This window comes from Scyliorhinus torazame, chromosome 18 (genome assembly GCF_047496885.1).
Source record: "Scyliorhinus torazame isolate Kashiwa2021f chromosome 18, sScyTor2.1, whole genome shotgun sequence".
NCBI classification, from domain to species: domain Eukaryota; kingdom Metazoa; phylum Chordata; class Chondrichthyes; order Carcharhiniformes; family Scyliorhinidae; genus Scyliorhinus; species Scyliorhinus torazame.
This window is the reverse complement of record NC_092724.1, coordinates 150,473,500-150,490,201: the sequence shown is the minus strand read 5'-3', so window position 1 is coordinate 150,490,201 and position 16,702 is coordinate 150,473,500. Positions and strand designations below refer to the sequence as shown.

At 47.5% G+C, this 16,702-nt stretch overlaps 1 protein-coding gene across 3 annotated transcripts in view; it reads right to left on the bottom strand.

Moving 5' to 3' along the window:
* Positions 1-438: 438 nt before the first annotated feature.
* Positions 439-16,702, bottom strand: part of tha1 (threonine aldolase 1) — an 89,766-nt gene continuing 73,502 nt past the window's right edge. For all 3 annotated transcript variants that reach the window (XM_072483594.1, XM_072483595.1, XM_072483596.1), the window contains exons 3-7: positions 16,505-16,593; positions 8,189-8,371; positions 5,831-5,968; positions 4,307-4,499; positions 439-3,395 (exon numbers count right to left, since the gene is read on the bottom strand). In XM_072483594.1, the coding sequence (XP_072339695.1) occupies positions 3,103-3,395; positions 4,307-4,499; positions 5,831-5,968; positions 8,189-8,371; positions 16,505-16,593 (896 nt within the window). In that variant the 3' untranslated portion in view covers positions 439-3,102. The remainder of the gene's footprint in view (positions 3,396-4,306; positions 4,500-5,830; positions 5,969-8,188; positions 8,372-16,504; positions 16,594-16,702) is intronic.

Sequence of the window (16,702 nt, the reverse complement as noted above, 5' to 3'; positions counted from 1 at the left end):
ATTCACACCAACTAGTTCCAAGACCTGTTCGAAGTCAAGAACCAATGGCGGGGGGGGGGAAACGAGTGGGAGTCTAGAAAGCGGCCGACACAGGGACCCAACACAAGGCCACACGGTAGAGAATCCTCAAAGGCAGGCCGACAACAGGAGGGGAAAAGGAGGGGGGGAGGCCAAGTGACAGGGAGGGAGAGGGAGAAGGAGGGCACGGCCCACATATAAACATTGAACAACCACCCACAGTGGAGCAAAGGGTCAAGCAAAGGAGCCTGAAACAGCGAAAGAAGGGAGGTGGGGGGGAAGGGGAGCAGGGGAGGGGGAGGGAGAAACCGAAGAAGAACTTCTTGTAAATTGTAACCATCTCATCTGTCTTTAAGGAAAGAACAGTGTAAAAATGTAAAACTTCAGTTAAAATATTTCAACGGCAGAGAAGCATTGACGAATTGTCCACTCATGTCTTTATTCATATCCACATTCTCAGAAAAGCAGTGGCATCCCCCAAAACACCTACAACTTGCTGCAAAAGGCGACCCACTTAGACAGAAAATTACAGACGAGATTAAAAGGTAATAAGTAGAAAACATTACAAAATGTGAAAATGGGGTTTACTGTGAAGGGCGAGGACCCCAGCGAGGCTTCAACACTCAGCACAAAGGCTAGTTCCCGAGCACAAGGTGACACACATTGTGGAACACAAACTGAACTCATCTGACCTGCATTGATCAAAGACAAACATCCAAATACAGAGGCGCAATTAGGAAATATTATTAGTGCTATAATTATTGAGACAGCTCACTGATTAACTTGGACATTCATGTCACCCCACCCCTTTGGGGTTAATGGGTGCATTATTTCTCTCTCTCGCTGTTAAAATCCAATGAATTATGTGAGGAACCAGACAGTCAAAGCGGTAAGCGGCTGGGTAGCGACACCTCTGCTGAGATGACATTTGCTGACCTGGTTTCTGCCTTGTGTGTGAGCTATCATGGTTAACCCATCCTGAGCCATACACAAGTGAGCAACAGAGAGGCTGCTAGACAACCTGCTTTCAGGGTTCTTGCTCGAAACCAAGTGTAAAGAGATGCTTCAAGCCCAATGACAGCTCTAACTCTTGATTTTTCTTCCTGCGTAGGGAATTGTGAGGGATAAGGTTTGATTAAATCATTAGAATGGGCCATAGGATGTGGAGATAACAGGATGTGGTAAGTGAGTCAGGAAGTGGGTCAACTACCACAAACAATTGCGCTACTGCGACTGCGTAATAAACTAATGCATATTGTAAAATACGCCCCTAAGGCGAGCAACTGACGTTGACGTGAACATGCAATGTAACATATGGTAGGCGTACCGGAAAGAATGTGAACCTCGACAACCTGAACCAATCAGGCAAGAGGGGAGGGAACTGGGGCGACGGGATTAGGATAAAAGGGATAGAACAATTGCCGTAGAGTGTGCTTCTCTAGTGGAGGCCCCGACCCTGCAGACTCGAAACTAATAAAGGAACTTGCTTCTACCACTTTGTCCTCAGTGTCAGTGATTGTGAGCACACCCACATCTCACAGGAATCATTTGGTCTCTCACCTTAAATTCTTTCCTCTTCAAAAGTGACAACGCCATTGTACTGATATGATGAGATGTATTGATCAGGTGGTGTACAACATAATAACAATATGGGACAGTAGTATCAGGAATGGTACTTTATCACTAATAGCAACAGACTATGTTTAACAGGGCACAAGGGAGTGATCAAAGCGACGGTGTGTTGTGTGTTACTCAGAGGTGAGATGGAGCATTGAAGGATTGAATTTGTGCTGAGCTGGTTAATGCATTTGAACGACATTCCTTTGTTCTATATTCTAATGAAGTTTTCTGAAATTAGTTTAATCCAAAGTATTTGAGAAATTTGTTAGTGATCGTGCACAAGCTGACTTGGACCTTTGTGTCTTGCTGGATGGGTAGACGGGTGAACTGATTTTAATACCGAGTGCCAGACATGCAGAGAGGAAATGACAGTGCCTCTTTGTTCTGTACAGTGACTCCCCTGAGACACACTGATTCATTGCAAGGAAAAGACATGGACCACTGCACTGATTTCTAGTTGAGCAATTTTGATTAGGCTCCTGATTGAGAGCAAGCTAGTGCAGGTCACATCTGATATGCTCCCTTTTCACACAGTTTTACCAAGTCAATAGGGGCCTTTGTACCTTAACCGCCCCTCCGCCAGCTTCATGTTTTTTAGGAGTACTAATTGGCACCCGCGTGACCACTTGCTGGGGAGGCCGTTAGATAGGGGGTCGCTCCCGTTAATTGTATGGCGATTGGGATTAAGTGGTGATTAGTGGTTTCTCACCACGCTCAGGTGGAATCCTGATTCTGCCAACAGGAATGGGCTGGTTAGATTGCAAACAGATCGGCGCCCGCGCGTTCCCTGATTTTGGCCTTTCCCGTGATTTAACAGTCTCGTCACGCTCTCACTTAAGCGCAACCTGGCCATACAATGGTGCCCATAATAACTAGGTATCTAAAAGCTTTGACACACACAACTTATTCAGTTGAATTCAGCCACCAGTATAAATTGGAAGCTGGCTCCCACTCTATTGAGTCACATTGTACATTCTGGAGAGCAGAACATAATTGTCATTGTGTACATTTTAAATCATATTTATAGTGGGTTTGCTTTCTTCTAGTAAATGCGACATGTTTTCCTGATCAGTCATTGATCTAGTTGTCAGTCATAAGCAACATTTCGGGCCTGGTTTTGTGAACTGATATATGAACAGCTGATTGCCTATTGGTGAACTCTACACTTGCTCAGTGGCAATTCAGCACATCGGACACCAGGGTTGCGAGACTGGAGATTACAAAGTTGGGAGGGTCAAGGCCATGAAGCAATTCATGGGGAAAACATGACGAGAATTTTTAAATCACCAGGAAAGTACAACACCCGCAAAATATGATTTCCAAGAACAAAGCACTGAGAATAATGCCATCAGCCCTGACAATTAGATCCAAATGATCACACCCATTCTTCACCTGACTACTTTTCATTCCCTTCAAGCCATGATTATTGCATTTGAAGGATTGCAAAGTTTGGTTTGTCCATTGCTATTTTTGATTGACTTTCTCTATCACATACTGTAGTTTCCATAAGGCCAGGTCAGTATCCTCTTCTGATACGTCCAGGTGCCAAACAGCGCGGACTTTGCAATCATACATATGATGTAGCAACACTTGCACACCACATCCCATCGCAGTCACTTCCTCCTCAGTCACTTCTGCCATCTTGTCACAGAATTCCTTGGCTGAGATTCTTGGGTCATTCACTGGGAACATTATAATATTTGTTTCCACGGCATTGATGTCGATGTCACAAATGGAGGAGGAAAATGCTTGGACGCCTGTGAACAAGATTTGCCAAATCAGACTCTGTAGTGTGGTAGAGCAATAATGATTGGTCATAGGAACAGGGGTTGGTCAATCAGCCTTTTCAGCATGTTCCACTTTACAATGAGATGATGGCTGATCCGTAATTTAATTCCACCTGGTTTGGCTCCATATCCTTTCATATAGGGGGTGGCATGTTTGCACAGTGGTTAGCACTGCTGCCTCACAGCGCCAGGGATTTGGTTCAATTCCAGCCTTGGGTCACTGTCAGTGTGGAGTCTGCGTGTTCTCCCCGTGACTGCGTGGGTTTCCTCTGGGTGCTCCAGTTCCCTCCCACAGTCCAAAGATGTGCAGGCTAGATGGATTGGCCGTGCTAAATTGCTTCTTAGTGTCCAGGGATGTGCAGGTTGCTTTACAGGGATAGGGCGGGATGGGCAGAGGAGTGGACCTAGGTAGAGAGTACTTTCAGAGGGTTGGTGCAGACCTGATGGGCCGAATGGCCTCCTTCTGTACTGTAGGAATTCTATGGATACCTTTTGATTCGTAATTTGGAGTCTCAGGTCAGCATTTGGTGCCTTGGCCTTCATTTTAGGCTTCAATCGGACAACTCAGCTGTGCCAGCTTTGAGCCTGGCCTGCTGTGTTACACAGAGCAGCAGGCGGTCCTTTCAACATGTGAACCAACCCATGGATCAAGCAGCGGCAACTGCAGGCTCCTGAATGCTCGAGCACCTGGCTAACGGCAGGGCCGAGGGAGCAAATCATCCATCAGTAATTCGTCATGTCGGGCCCCTTCACTTGTCTGGATTTACTCGCTTTCGAATAAGGAAATAGAAATGTTGAATAAATTGAAAAAAGAGACAGAACTGCAACAGTTTATTTTGAGTAAGGCGGTGAACTATGAAACAATTATATCGGGTTGGTACCTTGAGCAAATTTCCTGGTATTTCTGTGATCATCCCGGAGCCTTTCAACCATATCTGACAAGGAGATGAGTCCCGCAGCGGCCAACACCCCGGCCTGTCTCATGAGCCCTCCAAGTACTCTCCGCACACGGATGGCCTGATTAATAAATTCTTTTCGGCCGCCAATGAGACACCCGATTGGAGATCCTAAACCCTGCACAATCCACAAACACAGTCAACTTAAACAGAAAGATTGTCCTCAATAGAAGTTCGGGCCACATTCCAGGTGAACACTGCCTCACAAAGGCATTACTTTTTAAAAATAATTTTAGAGTACCCAATTCTTCTTTTTCCAATTAAGAGGCAATTTAGTGTGGCCAATCCACCTAACCCTGCACGTCTTTGGGTGGTGGGGGTGAAACCCTCGCAAACACGGGGAGAATGTGTCAACCCCACACGGACAGTGACCCAGAGCCGGGATCGAACCTGGGACCTCGGCGGCGTGAGGCAGCAGTGCTAACCCACTGCGCCACCATGTTGCCCCATGAAGGCATAACGCTGCCGTCTCCGAGCGCCAGCTTCTGCAGTTGGAAGGAAGTCGGCAGCGTGAGGGAGACAAACCACGGAAATGTCCTAATCACAGCTGCGGTTGTGATGATTGGCCGTGTGGCCCTGTCTTCAGCTCACGTCTGCAGGAGGATTATCTATTGTGGCAATGCTGAAGTGGGGGGGGGGGGGATGGTGAACGGGGGGTTTAGCCGGCACTCAGTTCCTGTTTCTGGATCACCATTACCCAGACAAGGAATTGGGAACCTATTTACTGGAACATTTTCTCCTGTTTGTCAGAGTTATACTGGGGCCGAGGTGTCTGGTGTGAAAGATCACACTCTAACCCCACAGTGTCTCAATGACAAAAAGACAGCACGTCAGAGTTGAAAAGGAAGTGTTAAGCGCCACCTGGGACAAAGGCTACTTAAGCGTATATCCCATTTAAGAAATTCGTAAGTTTGAAAACAGTAGGGTTGTTTTTTTGTTGGAACAGAGAAGGCTACAGGGGTGACCTAGATGAAGTGTACAATACTATGAGGGGCTTAGTTCAGGTAGTCAGGAAAAACTTGTTTCCTCCTAGCTGAGGGGTCAGTTACCAGGAACATAGATTTCAGGTGATTGGTAGAAGGATTAGAGAGGACAGGAGGAAAAAGGTTTTCACCCAGAGGGTGGTAGGTGTCTGGAATTCACGGCCTATATTTGTGGTTGAGGTTGAAATGTTCAACTCATTTAAAAGGTACCTGGATCTGCCTCTGAAGGGCTGGAACCTGCAAAGCTATGGACCAGGTGCTGGAAAATGGATTAAAATGAGCGACTTGTTTATTTTTTCTCCTTTTTGGCCGGCACAGACGTGATGGGCCAAATGGTCTCTTTCTGCTTCATAACCTTTCTATGGTTCTTGGCTGCCCAAGGACACCTGACGCACTTGGCCTCTACCCAGAACGCCCCACCCCTCTGCCTGCAGGGACGCCCTTCTCCCAGTTATATGGTGCATACCTTGTTCAGACACACGGACACAGAGTCACAGAGTCGCAGAATCTCTGAGGCCTTAACATCCAAAGCTATAGCTGCGTTCATCAGGCGAGCTCCATCCATGTGGATAGGCAGCCCGTACCTGTCAGCAAGAGCTCGGGCCTGTAACATAAGCAGAGGAACAGTGACTTAGAGGAGAACGACCAGTCGACACAGGCAGTGAATGCTGCTACTTCCAGCATCTCACACAGTGGGAGCTGACGATTGTCCTACAAAATGAAACTGAACATTTGTGTACAATGTTACTGGAGTCTCAACTCTCTGCACCGACTCGCAACCAGAGTGTTGCTAATCTTCCGAGACTGGCCTAGAGACTCCAGGGATAACCGGTAAATTTCCTGCATAATACTGGATACAATCCAGGGATTCGGTGGGGTAGTGGTATTGGCGCTGGACTAATAAACCAGGGACCCAGAGTAATGTTCTGGGGATGCAGGCTCAAATCCCGCAACTGCTGATGGTGAAATTTGAATTCAATAAAAATCTGGAATTAAAAGTCTAATGATGACCATCATTGGACTGTCGATTGTTGTAAAAACCCATCTGGTTCGCTAATGTCCTTGAGGGAAGGAAATCTGTCGTCCTCACCTGGTCTGGGCAACATGGGACTCCAGACCCACAGCAATGACCCTTACCTGCCCCCTCAAGGGCAATTAGGGATGGGCAATGAATGCTGGCACAGCCTGCGACGCCCACGTCTCATAAGAGATTTTAAAAAAAATCCCACCAATAAATCCCCAGTAAAATTTGTCACCCAAAAACAGCATCAATTTTCATATGTTGCTAACGTCCACGAGCTAGACCTCACAATTAGCACTCTAAACCCTTCCGCTGTCTCGAAATTGCCAGGCTATTTTGCTGATATGCAGCTCGGGATGTGCAGAAATTTTCTCCAACTAATTACTGAGTAGACAAGGATCCATTTGCTCCTTGCCACAAACCCCACTCCCTCACCGCTGATTCCATCCCACATCCTGAAACTAACACAGTCTGAGGGTAAAGGACACAATTTACCCTTGGATGAGCTGCTGCCCACATATCCGTAACGTCAATGCCCATCACCAAGGGTGGCGCAGTTACGCCAGTGCTGAGAAGCTGCCTGAGCCCTGAAGGATCTATCTGTCAGACGGGGCATCCCAGTCAGGGAATCACCAAGAGGGAGAAACTCACCAATCTACTCGTCGCAGATGCATCTGTCCATGACAGTATTGGTAGGAGTGACCACCAGGCAGGGCCTTTTACTGGATCAAAATCCTGGAGCTCCCTTCCTAATAGCACTGTGTGTATACCTGCACCAGATGGATTGCAGAGTTCTCAATGTTCACCCACCACCACTCTCACAAGGGCAATTAGGGATGGGCAGCATATGCTGGCCTTACCAATGACGCCCACGTCCCAGGAGATAATCTATTGTATGCCCTATATTTTTCATGTATGGAACAATCTGACTGGACTGTACGCAGAACAATACTTTTCAATGTACCTCGGTACACCTGACAATAAATCTAAATCTAAATCTGTTGTGTGGTACTATTTTCGTGTTATATGGGATAGACTCAGAACAGGTCAAACTCAAAAATGAGGCGCCGTGGGCCAGGGCAGCAGCAGAATTACAATCTGTAACCTCATGGCCCAAGCGTGTCCCCCACCCTACCATTACAGTCAAACCTCAATGAGGAATGCAGGAGGGCATGGTGGTGGACAATTAAACAATTAATTGGAGGAGGAGGATCCGCAAATATCCCCATCTTCAATAATGGGGGAGCTCAGTACATCAGGGCAAAAGACAACGCTGATCCATCTCAGCCTCCCGTCATCACCTTCAGCCAATTTGATTCACACCTCGTGATATCAAGGTTGAAGGCGCTGTGGGTGTACCTACACCACATGGACTGCAGCAGTTCAAGAGGGCAGCTCACCACCACCTTCTCAAGGGAGATCGAAGATGGGCAATTAATCTCACATCCCACGAACGAATAAAAAACAAATGTGCTTGCTGTCAGATTTTGTCTAATGTTTCACTATGTAAACAGCACTCTATGAATACAAGTTGTTGCTGATTGATGATCAGTGCTGAGCTTGTGCCCCCCCTGGTGGCTGCAGTGAGCATACCGATCGATCTTCAGTCAGATATGGTGAATCTGAATCACCTGCAGTCTGGGCCACACACAAACTAAAAAAGGCCTATTCCGTGGTACCTCCTTTCCTGATTGTCCTGGCTGTTACTGAACTAAAGCGGTGCCTGTGTCTTGCCTGGATAAAAGTTTGACTCTTAAAGTTTGATTACCAAAAGCAGTCTGGACAGTTTCAAGATTGCCTCACCTCCTGGAGAAAGGAGAGTGGTGGAACCCGCCCTCCTGTGAAATTTTGAGTGTTCTCAAGGCAGATGACGGAGGTCCGGGGGCAGTGGGTGCCTGATGAATGACGTATTTTGGATTCTACTTCATTTAAATCAAATGTTCCATCTGGAAGGTTCTTCACAACTCGTGAATGAATTCCAGCAATCTGAAAAATAATAAGAATAATTATCTTTCTTGTCACAAGCAGGCTTACATTAACACTGTAACGAAGTTACTGTGAAAATCCCCTAGTCGCCACACTCCGGCGCCTGTTCAGGTACACAGAGGGACAATTCGGAATGTCCAATTCAGCTAACAAGGAGGGGCGGGATTCCCCGGCCCCCCAGCCGGGTCGGAGAATCGCCGGGGGTCGGCGTGAATCCCCGGAGAATCGCCGGGGGTCGGCGTGAATCCCACCTCCGCCGTCCTCCGAATTCTACAGCCCCCCAAAAAATCGCCCTGGCGTGAATCGCGCCCCCCCGCCTCGGAGAATGGGGGGACCGGCGCAACTCAATGGGCCCCGGGGCCACCTGAATTCTCCGGCCCGCGATGGGCCAAAGTCCCGCCCGTGTTTTGCCAGACCCGCCGGCATAAATTGGAGTAGGTCCTTACCGGCGGGAGCTGGCGGCGAGGGCGGCCTCCGGGGTTCTCTGGGGGGCACGGGGGGATCTGGCCCTGGGAGGTGCCCCCACGGTGGCCTGGCCTGCGATCGAGGCCCACCGATCCACAGGCGGGCCTGTGCCGTGGGGGGCACTCTATTCCTCCGGATCGGCCGCTCTGGTCCTCTGCGATGGCCGATGCGGAGATGAACCCTCCCACGCTTGCGCCGGGATGACGCCAGCACATATTGGCGCTCCCGCGCATATGCCAACTCCGCCGGCCGGCGGAGGCCCTTCGCCGCCGGTTGGCATGGCGCCAAGCTCCTTCCCCGCCGGCTAGCGCAGTGCCAAACACTCCGGCACCGGCCTAGCCCCTGAAGGTGCGGAGGATTCCGCACCTTTTGGGACGGCCCGACGCCGGAGTGGTTCACGCCACTCCCCAGGGCCGGTACTCCCCGCCCCGCCGGGTAGGGGAGAATCCCGCCCCACGTCTTTCGGGACTGGTGGGAGGAAACCGGAGCACCCGGAGGAAACCCACGCAGACACGGGGAGAACGTGCAGACTCCGCACCGACAGTGACCCAAGCCGGGAATTGAACCTGGGACCCTGGCGCTGTGAAGCAACAGTGCTAACCACTGTGCTACTGTGCCGCCCATGTGCTAAAGACGATATTTCCAGTGATCAGCATTTATGCTTTAATACCTTTGTTAAAGAGCAGGGACAAATACAGTGGGCTGCATAACCTCCTTCTGATATGGGTGATTCAATCCTGTAAATACGGAGGATTAACTGTGGATGCAGCCAAGCAGGAAAACCAGTGTGAGACAATCAGGGACCAAAAGATAGACAAACAGGAGAGAAAGAGAGAGATAAAGTGGAGAGAAAGAGAAGGATAAAGCCAAGATGCCCACAAACAAGGCTGATTAAACTTCTCACTTTAAAGCTTGATTTTCCCAAATTCTGTGGTCAGCGCATGCAATCATAAACTGAAATTTATCAAAGCACCACTAGAGGGCAGCAGCTACACAGTAATAGGATTGCTTGACCAAGCAGGGCCAATGGCAGCTACTTACCAACAATTTTCCCCATATTATAATAATATAATAATAATCTTTATTGTCACAAGTAGGTTTACATTAACACTGCAATGAAGTTACTGTGAAAAGTCCCTAGTCGTCACACTCCGGCGCCTGTTCGGGTACACAGAGGGAGAATCCAGAATGTCTAATACACCTAACAGCACGTCTTTCGGGACTTGTGGGAGGAAACCGGAGCACCCGGAGGAAACCCACGCAGACACGGGGAGAACGTGCAGACTCCGCACAGGCAGTGACCCAAGCCGGGAATCGAACCTGGGACCCTGAAGCTGTGAAGCCACAGTGCTAACCACTGTGCTAACGGATATTAAACCTACTTTATTAATTTTACTTTTACATTCCAAGTTAACTTTACTCGTCGAAAGATCTGGTTTGGGATTGTTTGGGTAAATGCCACAGTGCAGCAAGGAGAGCGGAGCTGGGAGGATAGAAGACCCGGAGAAGAGTGGGAATGGGGCCGGAGTGCTCGTTTGGAGCTGCTGAGGTGGGGGCAGAATTCAAAAGTGACGTGGAGCAAGTGGTGGCTGTAGTTCGGGTGAGTACCGTCGGGTAAGTATTTACTACTTTTATAGCTTATAGTTTGTACGGTCTATATTTTGTGGTCTACAGTTTGCAAGGGCTATAATCTGTAGTAACGAGTACCAGGGAAGCAGGGCCCTAGAGTAATTGATATTATTTGATTTTAAGAACCTTCTAATTTAAAAGGCTTAATTTAAAGGGGTAAGTCATAGCAGCAGAGCGCAAAGCTGTGGTGTGCTCCTCCTGTTCTACGTGGGAAGCCTGGACCATTTCAAATGTCCAGGGCCAGCATGCGTGCAGTGCCTCCAGCTGCAGCTCCCGGAGGCAGATTTTGGATCTGGAGCAGTGGCTGGGGACACTGTGGAGTAGGCGTAAGACGGAGAACATCGATAGCAGTATGGTCAGGTGATCACACCGCAGGCTAAGACTCCACAGACAGGAAGGGAATGGGCGACCACCAGGCAGAGCAAGACAATTAGGCAGGCAGTGCAGGAATTTCATGTGCCCATTCCCCTGCAACACATACATAACGCTTTGGATACTGTTGGGGTGAATGGCCTCTCAGGAGAAAGCAGCAACAGCCACATACTTTAAGAATGCGGCACAGGGGAGGAGCAAAGTGTGGGAATTCCATAGTTTAGGGGATTCAATTGTAAGACGATAGGATAAGAATTTCTGTAGCTGCAAATGAGACTCCAGGATTGTATGTTGCCCCCCTGGTGCTCGGGTCAAGGATGTCTCGGAGCTGTTACAGGACATTCTGGAGGGGGAGGGTGAACAGCCGGAGGCTGTGGTACACATTGGTACAAAAAACATAGGTTAAAAAAAGGGATGAGATCCTAAAAGCAGAGTAAAGGGAGTCAGGAAGAACGTTGAAAGTAGGACCTCAAAGGTTGTGATCTCAGGATTACTTCCAGTGCCACCTGCTAGTCAGAGTAGAAATAACAGGATATATCAGATGAATGGGACAGTGGAACCGGTTCTAGGGGAGGTGGTACAAGAACAAACTGGACGGGTTACACCTGGGCAGGACAGGGACTGAGTCCTAGGGGAAGTATTTGCGAGTGTGGCTTTGTAAGGGTTTAAACCAAAATGGCAGGGGGATGGGAACCTATGCAAAGAGTCATAGGAGGAGGGGGAAAAATGAACAAGAATAAAAGACAAGAAAGGGGAATAAGAAAAGTGATAGGCAGAGAAAACAGGGGCCAGAATCAAACAGGGCCACAGTGAAAAATAGTGGGAGTGGGAGAAGGAATGTTAAAAAGATAAGCCTGAAGGCTTTGTACCTTAATGCGCGGAGCATTCACAATAAAACGGATATGATAGAATCGGGATTACAGAGACATGGCTGCAGGGTGACCAGTAATCGGAATTAAACATCCAGGGGAATTCAGTATTTAGGAAGGACAGACAAAAAGGAAAAAGCGGTGGGTTTGCAGTGCTGGTTAAAGAGGAAAATAAGGCAATGGTGAGGAAGGATGTTAGCTCCAACAATGTGGAAATCTGGGTCGAGCTGAGAAACATCAAGGGGCAAAAAACGTTATTGGGGGTTGTATATAGACCCCCAAACTGAAGTGGTGATGTTGGGAATAATAAGAAGTCTTACAACACCAGGTTAACGTCCAACAGGTTTGTTTCAAATCATTAGCTTTCAGAGCACTGCTCCTTCCTCAGGTGATGTTGGGAATGGCAGTAAACAGGAAATTAAAGATGCATGCGATAAAGGAACATCTGTAATTATGGGTGACTTTAATCTGTATATAGATTGGGCTAATCAAATTAATAGCAATGCCGTAGAGGAGGAATTCCTGGAGTGTATACGGAATGGTTTTCTGGACCAATGCATTGAGGAACCTACTAGAGAACAGGCCATCTTAATCTGGGTATTGTGCATCATTGGTAAACTCTTTGTGCGAGGCTCCTATGACAGAATTCTTCATCAATATGGAGAGTGACTAAGTTGATTCTGAGACTACGGTCCTAAATCTAAATTAAGGAAACTACAATGGTATGAGGCCCAAGTTGGCTATGATGGATTGGTGAATGTTACTTAAAGGGATTGTCATATGAGAGTACCTTTAAGAAATGGGTGTTTATAAATGGGTGTGTATATAAATATCTGTAGTGAGAGTACCTTTAAGAAATGGGTGTTTATTACTGCAGTGATGTCAGAGAGTGGGTGGAGCTGGGCTGTCTGTCAGCTTTTTACTTTTGTTTTAGGCTGTTTGCTGCAGGGTGTGTTTTAGTTTCGTTTTCAGTGCTGAAGCCAGACAGAGCAGCTGTACTGTTGATCTCTCTGCCATCAAAAGACTATCACTTGATCATTTGATGAATTCAGAATTATAAATGTTTTCAGTAGTGACTTTAACCTGATGTGCTTCTGATAAACGTATTGTTTTTCAGTCGTATGGATGTTAAAAAGGAAAGCTTAAAGGTTTACTTAGTGTTGTAGTCTTTGGGGGTTGTATTTGAATTGATGGTTGCTAAGATGTTCACTGTATGTTTTAAAAAGGTTAACTTGAGTTTGTAGAATAAACATTGTTTTGCTTTACAAAATACTTTTCCATTTCTGCTCTACCACACCTGTAGAGTGGGCCATGTGCTCCCCATACCACAATCTATTAAAAGTCGTGGGTCAGGTGAACTCCATGATACACTTTGGGGTTCTCTAAACCCTGGCTCATAACAGGATGATGGTGGACATTCAAAGAGCTCTTGGGTGAGCTGCAAAAATTGTTCATTCCTGTTTGGCGCAAAAATAAAATGGAAAAGGTGGCCAAACCATGGCTTACAGGGGAAAATAGCGATCCTATTAGATCCAAGGAAGAGGCACAAATAGGCCAGAAAAAACAGCAGATCTGAGGATTGGGAGCAGTTTGGAATTCAGTAAAGGAGGACCAAGGGGTTGATTAAGAAGGGGAAAATAGAGTACGAAGTAAGCTAGCAGGGAACATAAAAACTGACTGTAAAAGCTTCTATTGGTATGTGAAGAAAAAAAATTGGTGAAGACAATGAATCCCCTACAGTCAGAAACAGGTGAATATATAATGGGAAACAAAGAAATGGCTGACAAACTAAACACATGTATTGAGACCAGTCACGGATGGTAACCATGCAGGTGCAGCAGGCAGTAAAGAAGGCAACTGGTATGTTGGCCTTCACAGTGAGAGGATTTGAGTAGAGGAGCAGGGATGTCTTGCTGCAATCATACAGGGCCTTGGTGAGGCCACACCTGGAATATTGTGTGCAGTTTTGGTCTCCTTATTTGAAGAAGGTTGTTCTTGCTCTAGAGGGAGTACATCGAAAGTTTACCAGATTGACTCCTGGGATGGCGGGACTGAAGATGAGGCGATATTGAGTCAGTTGAGATTATATTCATTGGAGTTCAGAAGAATGAGGGGGGAATCTCATAGAAACCTATAGAATTCTAAGAGGGCTAGACTGGGTAGATGCAGGAAGGATATTCCCGATGGCGGGAGAGTCCAGGACCAGGGGTCACTGTCTAAGGTTATGGGGTAAACCATTTAGGACTGAGATGAGAAGAAATTTCTTCACCCAGAGTGGTGAGCCCGTGGAATTCTCCACCACAGGAAGTAGCTGAGGCCAAAACATTGTACGTTTTCAAGAAGGAGTTAGATAAAGCTCTTGGGGCTAAATGAATCATAGAATCCCTACAGTGCAGCAGGAGGCCATTCAGTCCATCGAGTCTGTACCGACCCTCCGAAAGAGCACCGTACTTAGACATAATTCCGCACCCTATCCCCGTGACCCCACCTAGGGGCAATTTAGCACGGCCAATCCACCTAACCTGCACATCTTTGGACAGTGGGAGGAAACCGGAACACCCGGAGCAAACCCACGCAGACACGGGAAGAATGTGTAAACTCCTGGGCGGCATGTGGCACAGTGGTTAGCACTGGGACTGCGGCGCTGAGGACCCGGGTTCGAATCCCGGCCCTGGGTCACTGTCCGTGTGGAGTTTGCACATTCTCCCCATGTCTGCGTGGGTTTCACCCCCACAACCCAAATATGGCCAGGTTCGATGGATTGGTCACGCTAAATTGCCCCTTAATTGAAAGAAAAAAATAATTGGGTACTCTAAATTTAAAAAAAAAGAATGTGTAAACTACACAGACAGTTGTCCGAGGTTGGCATCAAACACGGGTCTCTGGCACTGTGAGGCAGCAGTGCTAAGTACTGTGCCACCGTGTCGCCATCAAAGGATCTGGCGGGGGGAAAGTGGAAACAGGTTACTGGACTGGATGATCAGCAATGATCATAACGAGTGGTGGGCAGGCTCGAAGGGCCGAATGGCCTCCTCCTGCTCCTATTTTCTATGGTTTATGTTTCTACTGTTTACAGAGTCAGCAGCCACGACTACAGAAGATGCTGCACCTTACACATGGATGAGAATCATCAGTTCAAACAGAGTGGGACTCATTTTTGTCTCATAGTTTTAATCAGACCATAAAACAAAGTCAGGCCTTGAGCTCTTTGAGTTGGAATTTGGATGCTGCGAGAGGGGGAACCATAGATTTTCACTGTCTGAATGGATAAGGTAAACTGGGATAAATACTCATCTCGCGTTCCGAAAAACTTTTGATTATAGCAAAATACAGCATCGGATTCCAGAAAGGTTTGGTCCCAGACTGTCTGCAACTCCTCGAGTTTCTGATTGCTCACGTCTACATCTGCAGGATTTCACTCTGGTTATGGCTATTTGCGGGAGCTTGCTGTGCGCAAATCGGCTCCATCCTTTCCTCCACGACAACAGTGATTAAATTTGAAAAAGATCTTCATTGGCCTTAAGGGTGTCCTGAGGCGGTGAAAGGTGCGATGCAAAGATCTTTCTTCCACAAGGGCCATCAGTTTAACACCTCGCCCGATGGGTGCTGTGGTGCAGTGGACTGCATTGTGGTGTCCTCCACGATTGTATGAACAAAGAACAATACAGTGTGGGAACAGGCTCTTCGGCCCTCCAAGCATGTACCAGGCATAATTCCACCCTTGGTCAAAACCCTTCGCACTTTCTAGTGCCGAATCCCTCCATACCCATCCTATCCATGTATTTGCCGAGATGCTTTTTGAACGCCGTTAATGTATCTGTTCTGACTCCTGCTGTGAAAGTTGGCCAGCGATCCTCTTACTCAAGAGAAGGTGCTACTGAGGTAAGACTAGATAATCCGTTGTGTCTTAACGAGGACTTGTCATAATTCTGCAACACAGCCTCGCTCTGAAGTTAGTGCCGGGGGGTAATCACAGCGGCCGGGTGTTAGCTGTGGGGAAGTGGAGATGTAGATTTGAATTGAAGCAAAGTCCTAAAGTCTGCAGGAAAGTCGAAATATTAGGAACGAGACTGCTTCCCAGTTTGTGGCAGAGATACAGATTTGGGAAGTCCAGGGAGTGTTTTATTTCACATCTGGGATTTATGAGGCTGACACCGGGTGGATTAAAAAAAGCTCAGTTTCACAGCATCGCCTCCACATGCATGAGCAGCAAGCTCCATTAAGATTAACCTTAAACCAAAAAAAAAAAGAGGCTATTGTGCTAATTGTGGGTTAATTATGGAGGTAACTAACATGAAAAAGAGTGAGCCTCTTCCGGGGGCTGTGATAGTGCACTCCTCCCTCCATCACTGGGAGGGGTAGAGTTAGAGATTCTGAACAGTTACTGTTCGGACCAGGGCTGTGCTGGGTTTTAGTCACAGCACTTCAGTTGCATATTAAATATATCTCTGGCGGTTTAGTAACTTGCTCCACGACTTGCTAATTAGCACTGCAAATATCCAGAAATGATTGCAGCTGTGTAAAATCCGTGTGCACACCGGGTTTGGGTGTGTCTGTGTGTGTGTGAGGAGGCCCAACTGTACTTTACAGACTCAGCATATTTAAATTTGATTTCATGTCATACTGGATCAACCTCCCGCACCCGGCCGGCGCCAAATCTAAATTTAGTCAACATTATTATGAGGCTTGACATCAAAAAAATAGGGACACGCTGTACTGTTTACTGACAGCTTTAATTAAGTGTCACATTCTCCTACTCTCTGGCCCCCATTGTTAAGTGCTGAACGGGCTGCTGTACCTGAGCCACTCCTCCCTGTTCGCAGAGATGAATGTGAGCCTGGTCCCCGACAATCAGTTCAGCTCCCCTCTCCGGACAATGGCACATAACTGCAAAGGCGAAGAGAGACTCCAGTTATTATTTAAAACAGTGAGATTCCTGGCACTGGAGCTGCTGCTGGAGTGGTTGGGGGAGTCGCCAAGGGGGACAGGCCTCGTT